Genomic DNA, 19,097 nt, shown 5'->3' with positions numbered 1-19,097 from the left:
TGCATGTTAACGTGGACAAAGATGAGGCTGTAAACTACCTGAACACATAGTCCTGTCGCTGTGTGCATTCTCCTCTTGCTCGGCTGGTGAGGAACACAGTGTGTCTTCTTCCAGTCTCAGTCCTTAAATTGTTTGTGTATTACTCAAGTCCATAATGTAAAATGAATTTAGATTGTGTATATATGTATCAGTTTTTTCTCTTCTCCCTGTCTTTGCCAGATTTCTCTCATCACACACTCCTTGATCCCTTGTACTTAATGTACAGTTAAGATTCCAGTAGGCATATTTACTTCTCTTTTCTTAAAGGAGTCTTCTGTGACTCCTCTCTTCATGCTCAGAATTCCTTCCTCAACGTCTAAGATACTGAGCAATCCATATTCTTCACCTTTCTCTGGGTTTTTTATTTGTTTTTGCCTCTTTGACTAATTCCTTCTCATCCTCTTAAGCCTACCTGTTCTCCAGTGCCCTGTTTTTGCTTTTCTTCCCTTTTTTCCCTCTTTAATTTACCTTGTGTGTCTGTCTTAACTCCATTCTACTGTAGTATGAATTGTTTCCTCACTAGTGTGTGGTATATTCCTCTTTACTGTCTCTGTCTCTCTCTGCAAACATGTTTGGGATTCTGTTCTCCTGAAAACAACTTTAGATTCTTTTTTTTTTTTTTTTTAAACTCTGTAGAACATCTCCACATGAGTGTGTTTTGGGTACCTCACATTTAATCAAGCAGAAGCACATAGGTAGAGAGGCAGGGAGACTAGCTAAGGAGCAAAGTGCAAGAACAAAACATTTGTGTTCCCAAGTCTGTTCATTTTTCAGTCTTTTGGCATCTCAGAGCATTAACTCCATTCTTCTGGTTGTCAGGTCAGAAACCTTTGAGTCATTTTTGACTCTGTTTCTTATCCACTTCATGTCTACTTCATCAGCAAATTCTCTTGGCTGAGACCTTCAAAGTATATCCAGAATTTCATCACCCTGATGCTGTTATCATCATGATCTAAGGCATAGTTATTTTTTTTATAGTTAATTATAGTCACATTGTTGTACTTTAGATCTACGGAACTTATCCTGCATAACTGACACGTGGTTCCCCTTGAACAGCGACCCATAGCGACCCCTCACCAAGCCATAGATTGCTTCGTTTCTTGCACTCACTCCTTAGCTAATCTGCCTGCCTCTACCTATGTGCCTCTGCTTAATTCTTGTCTGTGTGGCCAAAGTGAACCTTTTGAGACCTAAGTTAAATCTGTCTCACTCCTCCATTCAGAATCTTCTGATGGTTTTCTTAGACAAACAGCCAGAGCTGCTATTATGGCCCATGAAGGACCAACATGAACTGGCCCTATCACTTCTCTGATCTTATTTCTCTCTCACCTCACTCCAGCCACGCTGGCTTCTTTGCTTAACCTTGAACATGTCAAGCATGCCACCCATTTCAGGGTATATTATTCTTTCTTATGCCCGGAAACCTCTTCATCCAGATAGCCACATAGGTCAGTGCCTCACTTCTTTTAGGCCTCTGCTCAAATATGTTGGTTTTTTTTTTAGCCAGGGCTTCTCTGACCACACTAGTGAGTCCATTCTCCCATACTTTCCCCTCCACACCCCCACCATTCTTCTTTCCTTGCTTTAGTTTTTTCCAGGTTACTTATTAACATCTTCCATAGAATGAAATTCTTGTTTGTTACGCTATTTGTCTCCGTGAAAGGATAAGCTTCATGAAGACAGGGACTTTATGTGTTTTGCTCACTGCTGTATTTGCAGTGCCTGACGTGTGGTGGGTGTTCAGTAAGAATTTGTTGCAGGTTGAAGGAATCCCCACATGAAAGAGTTGATTCATCATTGTGGGATGACATGAACCTTGACAGAAATGATGGCCTTACTTAGAGAAATAACGAGTGAACAGGAAGGCCTTCTAGGCAAGCAGAATTCAAGGGCATAGGGCCAGGGACTGAAGACCTAAAGGTTATAGGTCCATCCCAAAATGAATTTGGAAGCTGTGGAAGTGTAGTAGGGAAAGTGCTGTCTTTGGAGTCCACAGAGCTAGGTTTGTATCCTGACTCACCCTTTACTAGCTTAGTGACATGGACAGGCTACTTAACTCCTCAAAGTCTCAGTTTCTTCATCTGTAAAATGGGGACTAACATTCCTACCTCCTGGAGTTGCTTAGAGAATTACATAAAATAGTGCCTATAAGGCACAAAAATAGTATCTGGTACATGCCTCCCGTGGTTATTTTGCTATGTGTAGAAGTAGATCTGAAAGTCATATGAATACATGTAGAAACAATATTGAACTTATAAAGGCCAAAGTTTAAGACCCAGCAAAAGGCCTTGGGTATATCCGCTATCAATGAGAAAAGAGAAGATTGGCCAAATTAAACATGTAAGGCAAAATCTTTAACATTTTATTTTTCTGTACATTCATAAAATTGTAAAGTGCTTGAGAATGGGTCATGTATTTTCTTTCATATCTCTTATAATCTGATATAGTCCTGGGCATGGGGTAGACAATATTTTTCTCTCTGGAGGTTCAGTTGTTATATACTTGTCATGTCTCTGAATGCTAACTTTAAAATTTAGATGATGATGATGATGATGATGATGATTATTATTATTACTACTACTACTATTATAGAGGTATAGTTAAAAAAAAAAAAGTCTATCTAGCCTTACAATTCAATATTGTGTTGTAATTGAATTTGTAAATCCCTTTAAATAGATAAACTCTTAACTCCTTACTCCATATATTTATCATTACTGAGTCAGTACTTATGAGTATTATACCACATAAACCCTTGTTACATATGGGAGCTCTTTCCCAAAATGGCAGCCTTCTAAGCTTATGTTTTCTTGATTTTGTCCAGGAGATGTACGTGTAAGGAGTCGAGCAGGATTTGAATCAGAAAGAAGAGGTTCTCATCCATATATTGATTTTCGTATTTTTCATGGTAAGTGTTGGGATATACAGTATTTCTCTTAGGCTTTCAGCAAACTTCAGATTTTCATAAAATAATGTAATTTTTCAAAGGAAAAAGAAAGCTATGTTTGGAATGTTTTAAAAACACTGGGTCATGATAAACGACGCTTTATTTCTAGATAGTATTAGTAAATGCTTAGAGGCAATTAGAATTGTAAAGTATAAAATGTGAAAGCTGATACAGTTTTTCTTCTCCTTTCCAATTTAAATGTGAAATTACTTTGTTACATTTTTTTTTCTTGATATATATACACACACACACACACACACACACACACACACACACACACAATGTTTAAAGTTGTTTTATTCCATATTTTGTCTTCTCTATAAAAAATGTTTTTGTGCAAATGACATTTCATAAGGTATTCTCATAGTTAAGGTATATCCTGGTTCATTTGAAAATACACTGCCAACTTTAAAGATGTTTCATAGACTGCATGTCTTGAAAGCAAACATTATGTGGGTCTGGCTCATAATGGAGAAAATGGAAAAAACAGAATTTATAAAACCCTTAAATAGTAAACAATATCTGCTTTTGGAGAAGCTCCACTTTTGGTATTGTTGGATAAATTATTTGGATTAACACTCCAGTTTAAAAAACTAGAAAAACTGGACAAATACATGGAAGACATGTATTGAGTATATCAGAATGCTGTTAAGGCAGAGATGAACCTGAAATTAGGGCTACTTTCCTCCTTAGTAGAATCTGGCAATTCTGGGAAAGGTTGTCAAGAAGCTGAGCAGTTTCTGATGGATACTTAAGGCTGAAAAAACAAAAACAGCTGTTGATATACCACCAGTGTTGGGGCATTGATCCTGGTAACCCCTCTGCTCGAGTTGGAACCCCAAAGTACTATCTATACCTTAGAAATAAATCCCAGCTATGAAATATCTCAGTCAGTGATTAGATCAAGGTGATCTGTGACTTCAGTACCTCTAGCCACCTACTTGAAGTAAAATGTTAATCCTCTTTGAAGGAAGGTAACATTACCCTAACTCTCATATTACCTCTGAATTTTTCATGTACAGTGTCAAGCACTGAATTAAAAATGAGAAAGGCAAAAGGAGGTTAGACAGTGTGACCAAAAATGAAAAGGAAACAACAGTAGAAATATCCACAGGAAATTCCAATGTTGGAATTATTTTACATGAACTTCAAAATAACTAAACATGATTTGCTGATGGGAAAAAAGACCTGCTTGAGAATTTCAGTAGAGGACTGCAAATTGTGAAGAAAAAAAAAAAAAAGAAACGAATCAAATGGAAATTTAAGACTGAAAAAATAACATACCTTAAATAAGAACTCATTGGAGGTTGTTTTAACAGCAAATAAGACCAAAGTGCAGAGAGAATTAATGGTTTGGAATATTAGGTCAGAAGGAAATAATTCAGAATGAAATACAAGTAAAAAGTAGAAAATAAATAAAATGGAGTATGTTCTACTTATTGATTGCTCTATATCTGTCAGGAATCGTGACGAATCTAAGATTCTACTTTATAAGTTAACAAATAAGTTACTGCTTCCTGGATGCTAGCGGAAGAAACAAGACTCCTAGGTCAGAGACAAAGGACTTTATTATTCATGGCACAGCAAGCAGCATGAACATTCTATTATGTCAGTTCTTCTAGCCCCAGCAAATCCTGCAGTGACAACACAGAAGGTTTTATGTGGATATTGTGCACACAGTGAATTTGCATTGCCTCCATGAATTTAGGGAATATACCCCCTTTTAGAGTCATACTGCTCTTTGTCCCAGAAAAAGATGTTCCTTATCTCTCAAGGTTGCTAGCTGCAAACGCAAGAAATGGCCTGGATAGGGATCTGGTCAGGGCTTGGGGTTCTTGGCACACCCAGGAAGAACATGCAGAGGCACTCAGGAGAATACTCTGTGGAGGATTACCACTTCCAGTAGTAACAAAGGACTCCCAAATTACTGGCATAAAACAACAGCATTGCTTTTTTTTTTTATGTTCATGATTCTGAGGGTCAGGAATGTAGTCAGCATATCAGGTTGGATTTGTCTTTGTTCCACAGTGTTTTGATCTTCAGCTGGGATAGTTCAGACAGCTAGAGGTGGCTGGGATGGCTCCACGAGGTCCATATGTCTGGGGCCTTGCTTTTTCTGCACATGTCCTCTGCTGGGGCTAGAACATCTCAGATGACTTCTGCACTCTTATATCTGGTGCCAGGGTAAGGTGGCTGGAATTTCTGGGGCTGGCCAGCGTTTCTTTCTTTCCATAAATGGCCATCTCAGGGGAGTTGGACCTCTTCCATGGCAGCTGTTGCCTTCCCCCAGAGCAAGCATTCCGAGAGGGAGGAAGTATGGGAACACCTGGTGTCTGAAGATGTGGGCATGGACACGGGCACAACTTCATATTTTCCTATTCTATTGATCAGCTGTGTCACACAGCTTGCCCAGATTCATACACAGGGGACATAGATCCCACTTGTCAAAGGGAATGAGGTAAAAAAAATTATTAGTCTTCGAACCTTAATCTGGCACAAAATGTGTTGAATAGGTCATCAGGGTCCCAGGAAAGGTATGGGAAATTAGAGTAGAAGTAGTCTTTGAAAAGATGATGACCAAGATATCTCCAAGGCTTGAAAAAAGCATATTAAGGTACAGATTCAAGAAACATTATGAATTTTAAGTACAGTACCATTAAAAGAAAATCACAGTGTATTAGCATAGTATAACTGAAAACCAAAATCAAGGAGAAATGCTTTCACTCATATGTGGAATTCAAGAAACAAAACAAAAGAACAAAGGGGTGGGGGAAGAGGGAGCAAACCAAGAAACAGACTCTTAACTATAGAGAACAAACTGATGGTTACTGGAGGGGAGGTGGGTGCAGGATGGGGGGATGGGTGAAATAGAAGATGGGGATTAAGGAGGGCCTTGTTGTGATGAGACCGGGTGATGTATGGAAGTGTTGAATCACCATATTGTACATCTGAAACTAATACTACACTGTATGTTAGCTAACACATTTAAATAAAACTTTAAAAATATATATGGGGCATTTTAAACCTGAGAATAAGCTCTTTTCCAAAATGGAAAGGTAAAAGACATAAATAAATTTTAAAAATATAAAGTAGTGAGAAGAAAAAAAATGTAGTGAGAGAGAAAAAAAAAATGATTACCTTCAAAGGAACAGCTATGAGATTGCCAGAAACAGATTCTGTTTCGTTTTCAACAGAAGGAAAGATAGCTTCAAAGTGATGGAAAAAAATAAATGTCAAACTAAGATTTCACCCACAAACTCTTCTAGAGAATAAGAGGAAAAGGACATACTTCACAACTTATTATGTAAAGCCAGCTTAATCTTGATACTAAAACCTGGCAAGGATATGACAAGAATAGAAAATCATAGCCACTATCACTCACGAATATAGATGAGACATTCTAAGTAACATACTATCAAATTAAATCTGTAATTTATAGGAACAAATATCTTTTGGCCCAGTTTGTGTTTTCCCAGAAATAGAAGGCTGGCTTTAACATTCAAAAACCAGTCAGTGTAATTCATCATGTTAGTAGAATAAAGGAGAAAAGTCACAGAAAGACCAATATATAAAGGTATCATTTATCACCTTTTCTATTCAGTATTGTTTTGGTGTATCTAGCCAGTACAATAATTCAAGGAAAAGAAATAGAAGATATAGGGATTAGGAAAGAAGAAGTGTGTGATTATTTATGGATGACATGATTCTATACTTAGAAAACTATTGGGAGTAATAAGTGAATTTAGCGAGTTTGCTTGGTAAGAAGACAGTATGTAGTTGTATTTTTATAAAGCAGCATTGACAAAAATTGAAATAACAAATTAACAAAAGGTCAAATATTTAGGGATCACTCTTAACAAAAGATGTGCATGACTCTTCATAGAAAACTGCATAGAAAAAAGATGCTACAGAAGAAACAGAAGACCTAAATAAGTGGAAATATATACTATTGTTCATGGATTGGAAGATATTCAGTATTTTGAAGATGTTGGTTTTTCTTGAATTGACCTGTAGGTTTAGTGAAATCGTAGTAAAAATCCCAGTAGGTTTTTTTTTCCCCTTTGGTCGAATTGACACACTGATTATAAAACCTATATAAAAATTGAAAAAGCCTAGGGGAGCCTGGCTGGCTTAGTCAGTGGAGCATGTGACCCTTGATCTCAGGATTGTGAGTTTGAGCCCTGGTTTGGGTTTAGAGATCACTTTAAAAAAAAAAAAAAAAAAAAAAAAACTAAATAAAATCTTAAGAAAAGAGAGGAAGGAGGGAAGGAAGAGGAAAGGAAGGAGGAAGGAAGAAAAGGAGGAAGAAAGGGCAAGCCCAAATTTTAGTCAAGACAATCAGAAAAATAATAAGAACCATGTTGCAAAATTTGCTCCTCCCAGGGGTGCCCCGGGTGGCTCAGTCAATTAAATGTCTGACTTTTGATCTCAGCTCAGGTCTTAATCCCAGGGTCATGAGTTCAAGCTGCACACTGAGCATAGAGCCTACTTTAAAAAAATAAAAATAAAAAAGTTACTCCTCCCAGATATAAAGTCTTATTATAAACCATAGTTATAATTTTAAACTGGGGTGATATTGGTTCAAAGCCTGACAAATGGGATAATAAAACACTGTAAAATAAAGTTCAGAAACAGATTCACACATATTGTGGGTGTTTGATTGGTGACAAATATGGTAATGCAGTATGGAAAAGATTATCTTTTAAATAAATGGTGCTGAATCAACTGGCTACCCATGTGGGGGAAAAAAATGAATCTTGACCCATTATTCACACGATACATGAAAAAATCAAATTTGGGTGTATTTAGTTTTCCATCTTGTACTGGTAAGTCAGATAATATGAGGAGTAAGAATTGATTTAGTGATATGGAGGTGGTGATGGGGGAAACCTTATGATTAAATGAATTTAAGAGAACAAGAAGATAGATGTAGCCAATACAGATAACTCCTTTAGAGACTTTTGCTGCAAAGAAAAGGAAAAAGTGAGGCAGCTGACAGGGGAAGTGGGATCACTAAAGCTGGAAATTAATAGCCAAGGCTAGAAAACAATGGAAAACACCTGGAAATTTGTAAGTTCTGAAATAAATACTTCTTGAGTCAAAGAGGCGATGGAAACTGACTGCAGACTTTTTAAAAAGTGATGAAGACTACATATAAAAACCTATGAAAATTCAGGCAAAATTCAGTTATAAAGCAGTGCTTACAGGAAAATTCATAGCTTTAAAAATATTTATGTTAATAAATGAGAAAGTGAAACAAGTGCATTAAATAGACAAGTTCAAGAAGTTAGAACAAGAAAGTACACCTAAAAAGAGATGAAGAGAGCAATTAGTAAAGATTAAAACCAGAAATTAATGAGTTAAGAAACGAAAATAAAAATAAACTAAGAACTGGTTCTTTACAACAAAGTAGATAAACTGCTGGCTGACTTAATGGATTAAATAAAGTGAATATGAATACTTAAAAACTAAGCAGACGCAGGGAGGAATCCTTATAGATACAAGGGAAATTAATAAAAATAGACCTCTGCGCTTACTCTTAATAATTTGTGTTTAGGAAAATACTATTTTCAAGTAAAAGTGGTGTTTATGTTAACATAGGTTTATTATGTTTTTTCAAAAAATATATTTTTTAGAGCATTTTTAGGTTGAAAGCAAATTTGAGAGGAAGTACAGAGATTTCCCACATATCCTCACACCACGAATGCATAGTCTCCTCTACTGTCAACATCACAAGACTGTGATATGTTTGTTATAATTGATGAACGTACATTGACACATCATAATCACCCAAAGTCCGTAGTTTACATTAGGATTAAATTCCAGGTGTTGTATGTTCAATGGGCTTGGACAAATATATAATAGTATGTATCCATTGTTACAGCATATAGAGTATTTTCACTTCCCTAAAAATCCTTTATGCTCCACTTATTCATCCCCCCTTTTCCCAGCCATTGGCAACTACTGATCTTTTTACTTTATGCATAGCTTTGCCTTTTCCAGAATGTCATATAGTTGGAATCATACTGTTAGTGGCCTTCTCAGATTGGCTTTTTTCACATGGATAATATGCTATTTAGGTTACACATAATCTTTTCATGACTTGATAGCTTTTTTCTTTTTAACACTGAATAATGTTCCATTGTCTGGATGTACTACAGCTTATTTATCCTTTCACCTACTGAAAGACATCTTGGTTGCTTCCAGGTTTTGTGACTTATGAATAAAGCTGCTACAAACATCCATGTGGGGTTTTGTGTGGATGTGACTTCTATGGGTGAATACCAAGGAGTGTGATTGCTGGATTATATGGCAAAAAGTATGTTTAGCTTTGTAAGAAACTGCAAAACTGTCTTCCAAAGTGGCTGTACCTTTTTGTATTCCTACCAGTAATGAATGGGAATTTCTGTTGCTCCGTATTCACATCAGTATTTGGTGGTGTGTTCTGGATTTTAGCCATTCTAATAAGTACATAGTGGTATCTCATTTTAATTAAAAATTCCCTGTGGGTGATCTTTTCATATGATTGTTTCCCATCTGTGTATCTTCTTTGATGAGGTGTCTGTTCAGGTTTTGGCTCATTTTTAAAAATCATTGTTTTTCTTGTAGAATTTTGAGTTCTTTGTGCACTTTGAATATCAGTCCTTTATCATGTGACTTTTGCAAATATCTTCTTCCATTCTGTGGTTTGTCTTCTTATTCTCTTGGGACTGTCTTTTGCAGAGCAGAAGTTTTTATTTTTAATGAAGTCCATCTAAAAACCAATTTTCTTTCATGGATCATGCATGTCTTTGATATTGGTTCTAAAAAGGCATATCAGTACCCAAGGTTGTCTAGATTTTCTCCTGTGTTATCTTCTTAGGAGTTCTTTAGTTTTGTCTTTTATACATATACATACAGGTCTGTGATCCATTTTGAATTAGTTTTTGTGAAGGGTGTACGGTCTGTGTTTAGATTCATTTTTTTGCATGTGGATGTCCAGTTGTTCCAGCACCTTTTGTTTGAAGAGACTGTGTTTGCTAGTGTATCGCTTTTACTCCTTTGGCAAAGATTAGTTGGCTGTATTTATGTGGGTTTATTTCTGGGCTTTTTACTTTGTTCTATGATCTGTTTGTCTCTTCTTTTGCCAATACCACACTCTTGATCGTTGTAGCTTTATAGTAAGTCTGGAAGTTGGGTCAATTCAGTCTTCTAGCTTAGTTTTTCTCCTTCAGTAATGAGTTGTCTAGTCGGGTCCTTTGTCACTTTTTATAAATTTTAGAATTAATTTGTTGGTATCCATAAGATAACTTACTGGGATTTTGATTGGGATTGCATTGAAACTATGGATTGAGTTGAGAAGAACTGACATGTTGATAGTATTGAGTCTTCCTATCCATGAACATGGAATATCTCCATTTATTTACTTCTTTTTTGATTTCTTTCATCCCAGTTTTGTAGTTTTCCTCATGTAGATCTTATGCATATTTTATTAGATTTATATGTAAGTATTTCACTTTGGGGGGATGCTAATGTAAATAGTATTGTGTTTTTAATTTCAAATATCATTTGTTTATTGTTGGTATATAAGAAAGCAATGGACTTTTCTTTATTAACCTGTATCTTGCAATCTTGCTATAATTGTTTATTAGTTTCAAGAGGTTTCTTTGTTTGTTTATTCTTTCAGATTTTCTGTATAGACAGTCATGTCATCTGTGAGCAAAAGTTTTGTTTCTTCCCCATCTGCCTATGTCTTATTTTCTTTCTTTTCTTATTGCATTAGCTAGGATTTCTAATATGATTTTAAAAAGAATGGTGAGAGGGGATATGCTTACCTTCTACCTAATCTTAGTGGGAAACTTTCAAGTTTCTCGCCATTAATTCTCACCAAAATACCACAACGTATTTTTGTTGTGGGGCTTTTTTTTTGTAGACAGTCTTTATCAAGTTGAGGACATTCCCTATATTCCTAGTGTACTAAGAGTTTTTAATCAAGAACGAGTGTTGGACTTTGTCAAGTGCTTTTTCTTGCATTTATTGGTATGATCATGTGTAATTTTTTCTAAGTCTGTTGACTCGTTGGATTACTTTAATTGATTTTTTAATGTTGAACCAGGCCTGCGTGCTTGAGTTAAATTCCACATGGTTATAGTGTATAATTCTTTTAATACTTTTTTGGATTTGATTTGCTAGTGTTTTGTTGAGGATTTTTGCACCCGTACACATGAGATACTGGTCTGTAGTTTTCTTTTTCTTAGAACACCTGTGCCTGGTTTTAGTAGTGGAGTAATGCTGGCCTCATAGATTGAATTAGAAGTATTCCTTCCCTCTCTTTCAGTTTTCTGAAAGGGATTGTGGAGAATTGATATAACTTCTTCCTTAAGGGTTCACCAGATTTTACCAGTGAACCCATCTGGGCCTGATGTTTTCTGTCTTGGAAGGTTACTAATTATTGACTCCATTTCTTAAATACAGGCCTATTCAGATTGTCCGTTTATTCTTGTGTGAGTTTTGGCAGACATTTACCATGAGAACTTAGACCACTGGAAGTAAATCTCACAAAGTGTTGGGCCTCCCATGACTGGATTTCAGAGTTGTCTGCACCAGGCTTTCAGAAATTCATCAGTATAGTTCAGATTTCCCTACCCTGGCATTGGTTCCCAACCAGATTTCTGTGAGTCTGTGCTCTAGTGAATTGTTACTTTCTCTAATCATCTGTTGGTCTCTCCATTCTTGAGGGCAGTGGTTTTTCCTGTGCCCTCCACCTCTCATGAATATTAAAAGAGTTGTTGATTTTTCACTTTTTATTATTGTTACAACAGACCAACAGCTTCCAAGTTTCTTTTATGTGGATACAGAAACTCGAAGTCCTATTATTGTATTTTAAAGCGAAATGACAGATAAGTATTTACTAATTTTGTTTTGATTTCTATCATGGTAAATATCAATAGCTGTAACTCACATAAGCTAAAGCTCTTTGATGCCGTCAGTAATTTTAAAGAGTGTGAAGGAGTTGGGAAGAGCAACATGTTTGAGAAAGTTGCAGAACAGTTACCTCTCTAAAATCATGAGGTGTAGAGGTTTTGCAGGCATATTCTCTTGGGATCTTTAAAAGACTGATGATTGTTTTTAAGAAGCAAGTATACTCTTACTATAAATGTCTATAAAAAATATTCAAAAAATATTAGCCAAAAGGATTCCAACAGCATGAAAAGAACAATAGTCCAGCCTTAGTGAGTTTGTTTAAGGGAGGAACACAAGCATGATTTAATATCTAGGTTTTGTGGGGGGTTTTTGTAGCAATACATTGATAACATTCATTGCTTCTAGGAGGAAATGGGTGGCTTGGGAAGATGAAAGAAAAAGAGATTTTTTGTTGTTGACTCTTTTGAATATTGATTCATGTGCATGTATTATTGAAAAGCTTAAATAAAATTACTTATAATATACAAAGATTGGCTGTGAATAGGGATATCAGTAAAAAGGTTAAGTCTAAATATTGACAGTATTATATAGAAAGGTACCATTGTCTTGGGAGTCTCTAGTATAACCCCTTGCTGTTCACTTAATTTAATGAAATAGAGGATTTGAAAAATATAATTGTTATAAAGTGTCAATTTAAATGAGGGACATAGTGGGACATGTTGTTGGGAGAGGGAAGTTACAAATGACCAAATTGTTGGAAGTACTTTCTAGTGGAATTAAAATAGGATGGGTACCTTCTAAATCATAACAAAACCAGGAGCAAGTAATATAACATCTGAAGGACAAAATGAGAGCAGACCAAAGATATTGATGATAGTAATAAAGGTAAAGGGATGAGATATTCCTTCTAAGAGATGAAGATGCTCAGACTAGGTAAAAAATGAAACCTAATGACATAGAATGGTTGAAAACAGTATGAAGCAGTACCGGGCTTGAAGGTGTTAAATTGGATTTGGGGACTTAGACTTGGATCCTGATCCGGTGATTTAGACCCATTGTAGGAACCGTGTGATATGGTATCTTATAACTCTTGACCTCATTACACTGATTGTTTACAAAAAGTGACAAAAGTCTAAGAGTCTGGGTTGTAGTTGGAAAATTGGCTCACTTTAGAATTGGTTCTATAGTTACTGCAAAACAGTGTCACTAAGCTAAGACGATAATAAAATTTGGAGGGTTTTTTTTTAATAGAAAAAAATGAATCATTTTTTCCTACTGGTAGTGTGGGTACTGTTTATTGCAGAGCTCAGAATTCGTAAAAGAAAAAACCTTAATCTAGTATGTTTTGTGAAATGTGATCTAATTTGAGTGAGCACATGCTGCTGCTATGACTAAAACCTCCCATGAGCCATCTCTTCTGCAGACTTGGTGGAAGGCACCTACCTACCCTTAAGTAGCTTTCCAGGATAAGTTTAAACCTTCAGAAGGACTGAAGCTCTTGAAAGACTTTAGTAATGTGTCTTCTCCCATATATATAATTAAAAATAACATCTTATTTTTCACAGTGGCACAAAACATTGCAAGCTCAAGTTAAAATAGTTTTTAGATGTTCAGATTGCAAACTTCTAGATATGTGTATTAAATTGATTAAAGTTAGAATTCTCTCTATATAGAGCTCCTTAACACCTCTTCTGCGCATCTCTATGGTTGTAACTTGAAGTCACTCTTAATTTCCCTGTTGTAAAATTCCTGTTTCTTTCTGCTCTTCTGTTGCTTAAATCCAGTCTGTATTAAATTCCTGTATTCTCTAGCCGGAAATAACTGCCATACTTCTTTACTCTCTGTCCTCTTTTATCTCTTTTCCTGCTTGATTCAGACCTTCATCACCCCTGTCTGGGATTATTCTGGTATTATCTTAAACATTAAGATTTCTCTCCTGCAATCTGTCCTGTACTCTGTACCCAAAGTTGGGTCTTCCTAAAGAGAGGGAAAGCTTAAGAAGTAGGGGAAAATGCATCGCAATTGGTAAAGAGATGTAGTATGCTATTAGCATATTAATTAATACTGTTTTTTGTCAGTAATTTTGTGTTCTCTGTGTTTTATCTGTGAGGTGCTAATATTTAAATGCTGGAATATACCTGGAAATTAGACATCTACACTGCAATATTGCGCTTTTCTATCAATATTTTTTATAATACAGTTTATAATAAAGTGTTTAGGTTTATAGTATCAATGTGACTTCTCTCTGTCTCTCTGTCTCTCTCTCTTTTTTTTTTTTTGGTGCCGAAACCCGGGATCAAACTCAAGGTGACTTCTCAAGAGAGCTGCCTAGTTAGGGAAAATTCCGTAGATACTACAGGTTTTTCTGCCTTGAGTTTTTGTTGTTTAGATTGTCTTTTATCATAAATCCATCTTCTCTTAAGGCCCATAAATTTATTTTCACAATAGGCCTTTTAGTCTTTCTGAAAGGGTGTAAAGAAACAACAGAAGAAAATCAGTTCAACACAGAATTACCTTAAATGCAGAAAGAGTGCTCAGCCTTTCTTCTAAACAGACAAATTCCTGTCAAATTTAGGAGGTTTAACTGTCTGTTCCAGTGCTGGTGATAGTAACATTGTGACGGGCTCTAGGGGGCAGTTCCTCAGTCTGCATCAAGAGTTTTAAACAGATTTTTCCTTTGATTTCACCACCAGAAATGTATGCAAAGGGAATAATCACATGTAAATGTTAATGTATGTCCAAAGATGTTCATTTTGCCTTTGTTTATATAGGAAATGCATTAAATTGTGGTATTATTGACTGAAGTATTTAGAAGTAAAAAGCCAGAATGTTTATAACCTGCTCTCAGATGTTCAGAAGGAGAATTGTGTACACACACACACACATATACACACACACAACGCTGTGCAAATGTTAAAGCAATGTAATAAAATGTTAACAATGACAAATCTGAGTAAAGGGTATTCTTTGTACTATTTAGTTTGTAACTTTTTGTATTTTAGATCTGTATTTTGAAATGATTTCCAAATAGAAAGTTTGGTAATCATGTGCTTATTAAAAAGGATGGGTTTTTATTCATTATGTATTTGTTAAATAACTGGTAGTAGACTGGTTCTGTGGTTGTGCCTACAGAACTGAGAGAGTCCAGACTTTGGGAGGATGATTTGAAACTTACTTATATTCATTGCTACAGAGGATGGAGGGATTTCAATGATCATGAATCCTCTTTGCCAAGAAGTGTTTCCCAAAAATCTGGAATAAATCTGCAGTCAGGGTTATTAGTCTGGCATCTTTGTTGCAATGATTCTGCTTTAATCAGTAAATTCTGCTATATCTTTAAGTTTTTCCTGAAATGGGTGTATTATTGCACAGAAGCTTTATTCTTAACCAGATTTTACTTTTTCTCTTTTGTCTCTGATGCTTTAGTGGGCAGCTCATGCTAACTTCTGTGTGCATTTATTAGGTATTATTGTGGTTCTGTGGGACAAGAAATCAAAAATTTTTCCCAGGTATCATTTCTCACTGAAGGGAATTTCTGAAGCATTCTTTTATCTTTGTTTTTTGTTCTTATTAACTTTTACATTATAGAACAAGAGGTAATATGTATCATATATATGAAAATGTTGGTATTAACACTTTCCTGAGACCCACTGAGAAACTTAAGCTTTCATCCCATTTTTAAAAGATCCCTGGAGTGCCTGGGTGGCTCAGTTGGTCAAGAGTCTACCTTCAACTCAGGTCACGATCCCAGCATCCTGGGATCGAGTCCCGCATCAGGCTCCCTACTCATCAGGGAGTCTGCCACTCCTTCTGCTTGTGCTTGTTCACTCTCTCTCTCTCTCTCTCTCTTTCTCTGTGTCAAAAAAATAAATAAATAATTTTTAAAAATAGGTAAAAAGATCCCTAACGCTCAGACCTGCTGTGTCTGGGAATTATATTCACGAAGGTACAGATTTCTGGTCCTCTGGCTTTTAAAAACTGCTTCTGGATGTCCTTCATTCAACTAAGTTTAACCTATGTAGTCTCCTGATTTTATGTTGTGAAAAGTCTACGTTTGAGGCACCTAGTGACACTGAGTGATCTATATCATTAACACACTGGGAGGAAAAGCTGAAGGGGGCAGAAAAAATTGTTTGATTAGAGAGTGAGGGGCTGATGGAGACATGAGCCCCACAGGAGAGTACTTTACACGGCAAGGTGCTCAGAGCTGTGTCTCCCTACCCTGGGCTCCTGTGCTCTTGAGCGTCCTTCCGTAATGTGGCTTCTCCTCCCCAGGCTTTCTCCAGTTTACTGCTTTCACTCAACTCTAGAGACCACCAGGAGACTCCTCATTTCACTTTCTTCCTTTTGAGTACAGTGGCTTACTTTCAGCAGGCTGGATTAACAGCCCCAAATATTCCTACAGATAGTTTTCTAATACCTGGTCTGTTGAGTTACAGTATTTTGAGGCTTCAGTTACGGGACTTGATGAAATGAATTCTCTGTTGACATTTTGTCACACTTTATCTCTTGTTTGCTTCTAAAATTATATGTCCCTGAATTAATGAATCATTCTTTTAGTTACACATGATTTTTAGCTTATATAATAACCAATACTAGTATCTTTAAAATGTACAAGAACTGCTGTAACTCTCTGTGTGCACTTAGAAAATCTGATGAGGTTTGGTTTTGGGGGTTTGGGGGTTTTTTGCTTTTTATTTTTTATAATTTTTTTTTTTAAGATTTTTTTTTTTTTATTTACTTATTTGACAGAGAGAGATCACAAGTAGACAGAGAGGCAGGCAGAGAGAGAGAGAAAGAGAGAGAGGGAAGCAGGCCCCTTGCTGAGCAGAGAGCCCGATGCGGGACTCGATCCCAGGACCCTAAGATCATGACCTGAGCCGAAGGCAGCAGCTCAACCCACTGAGCCACCCAGGCGCCCCTTTGCTTTGTTTTTTGAAAGATTTCTGACATCATTATTAAATAGTAACAGAAGCTTCTAGCTTGACAGTTACTTCTTTTCATGGAATTCACTAGAGCTTACTGACGTCATCCAGACTGGAAGGCATGTTCTCTCTGCCAATATCAGACAAGATGTAATACAAGGAATATGCTCTTCATACAGGTTGTTGTTTTTTTTTTTTCATGTCCATGTAAATGCAGTTCTTTCCATTTTCTTTTCCTTCTGGCACGTGGTAATGTTCCAGTCCATGTGTGTTTTACTCATTATCTAGAGCTTTGTGTTCATTTTAGCGAACTCTTACTCCACTCTTACTAGGGCAGCAAGGGAACTTGTCAGGATACTTAAATTGTAGCCTAAAAGCTTTTAGGTTTTCTAGGCTTTTAGTCTTACTCATCTCTTTGATGCTAGCCTCTGGCAGGGTCTGGCTCCTTGGCATCAAGTTGTCTAAAACTATCTTCCACTGGTAGGTTTTATAGGGTCCCACTTGTCATTCCCTAAATATAATCTGAAACTATGAACCACATTCAGGCTAGTTGCTGCCGTTCTGCTGAACCAAATGTCTTCTGTTGTCTTTATTGTAACGACTCGCTATGAAAACCTACAAACTCCTTAAACTTGTTCTTAGATCCTCATGTGTGTTTGATTTGGGATTGTTTCCTGTCTTCCTAACAGGGCTGTGTCGGACTTCAGTACTTGTTTTATACTGTTACATGATCAGAAAGAACATCTGTTTCTATGTGTATTTTGAGTTTAAAAGTCCGTGTCTTACTGATTTTATTGTCTTAGATTACCTGAGTCTTTAATGTATAGCAACTCACACACAAGAGTAGATGCTATGCTATTTGGTAGCTTTTCCTACATCTTCCCTTTAAGCTTAAAAGTTGTTGCTCGGTGTTTCCCTCAGCCATGACTTTTTCTTCGTTACAGTCTTTTTCCTATTAACCACCTGACCAGTACTTTTACTATTTACAACCATATTTTCTTCAGCCATTATTTGTTTGATCTGCTAACGTAGCTATTCACCACTTATAATTTGGTCTCATTACAAATATAGCATCCCAGCCTCTACTTAAATCTGTGGTATTGTAGACTAAGGTCACATCTTGTCTGGGGTTTCTGTTAAATTTTAGTTGGTTCCCAGTCATCCATTTGTCTTGAGATCATATGTATAATATGTAATGTAAACAACATATCTATAATAGTTCACAGAGCTATCACAGGAAACAATTATCTTATGTCTTTTTTTTCCCTGCCTTTTTGTCATGAATGATCCTACTTCCTATAAGAATCCCCTTATGAACCAGTGCGTGTAGAGAGGAGCACAGCTGTGTTGAATTGAATTAGGAAACAGAGCACTCTGCCCCATGTTTGTGTATTTTTAAAAATTTACCTAGTTTTGGGCGCCTGGGTGGCTCAGTGGGTTAAAACCTCTGCCTTCGGCTCAGGTCATGATCCTGGGGTCCTAGGATAGAGCTCCGCATCGGGCTCTCTGCTTAGCAGGGAGCCTGCTTCCTCCTCTCTCTCTCTCTCTCTCTGCCTGCCTCTCTGCCTACTTGTGATCTGTTAAATAAATAAAATCTTATAAAAAAAAATTTACCTAGTTTCCAGGTGCTTGTGAAATGTCTACATTTGAAAACCACTGACTTTTGTTGTTTCTTTGTCCCTAACTGATAGAATATTCTGTCCTCTAGCTATCTTCTTGAACTTCATAGCACCAATTAGGGAACTAATATGGAACGGGCCTTAATACAATTTAATGGTATTTTAATTCTAATTGTGCTTGGAAGAACTGGGGGAATAGAAGATTTAACTTTAGGCTTTATTTTGTATGTTACACATTAAATCTTTTTGTACTTTTCTTTCTCAGTTCACTAAGAAGGTAACTAAAAATGTAATCAATAAGGAGCTATGTTCAAGTCCTGAGTTTGAACATAAGAGAGATCCAACATATCACATATCCTACTATGGAAATGCCTAATCCAGAACAATAATAAGAATAATCTTTAAAAGAGTTTCATCTTAATTATTATATCAAATCCTGTCAAGTGAACTTTGCATTCCATAAACTGTGAGAATTGCTTAAGGGAAAGAATATTGATTTTACAGCTTAACATTGATCTGATTTTAGATTATGAGTAGCACGTTTATTTCTTTTATTTGTATTGAAGCTTGGGCTATTTATATATTCATTTTAAAGTAAGGAAATTGGGGGCCCCTGGGTGGCTCAGTTTGTTGAGCATCTGACCCTTGATCTCATGGTTGTGAGTT

The 19,097-nt window shown here is 36.3% G+C and overlaps 1 protein-coding gene across 4 annotated transcripts in view; it reads left to right on the top strand.

The window, feature by feature from the left end:
- PDE7A (phosphodiesterase 7A) overlaps window positions 1–19,097 on the top strand; it is a 111,205-nt gene that overhangs the window by 55,748 nt on the left and 36,360 nt on the right. For all 4 annotated transcript variants that reach the window (XM_032882651.1, XM_032882652.1, XM_032882649.1 and 1 more), the window contains exon 3: window positions 2,861–2,944. In XM_032882651.1, coding sequence (XP_032738542.1) covers window positions 2,861–2,944 — 84 coding nt within the window. The remainder of the gene's footprint in view (window positions 1–2,860; window positions 2,945–19,097) is intronic.

Source organism: Lontra canadensis, unplaced genomic scaffold (genome assembly GCF_010015895.1).
Source record: "Lontra canadensis isolate GAN:19392208 unplaced genomic scaffold, GSC_riverotter_1.0 scaffold83, whole genome shotgun sequence".
In the NCBI taxonomy this organism is placed as follows: Eukaryota; Metazoa; Chordata; class Mammalia; order Carnivora; family Mustelidae; genus Lontra; species Lontra canadensis.
This window is presented reverse-complemented; position numbering and strand designations above follow the sequence as displayed.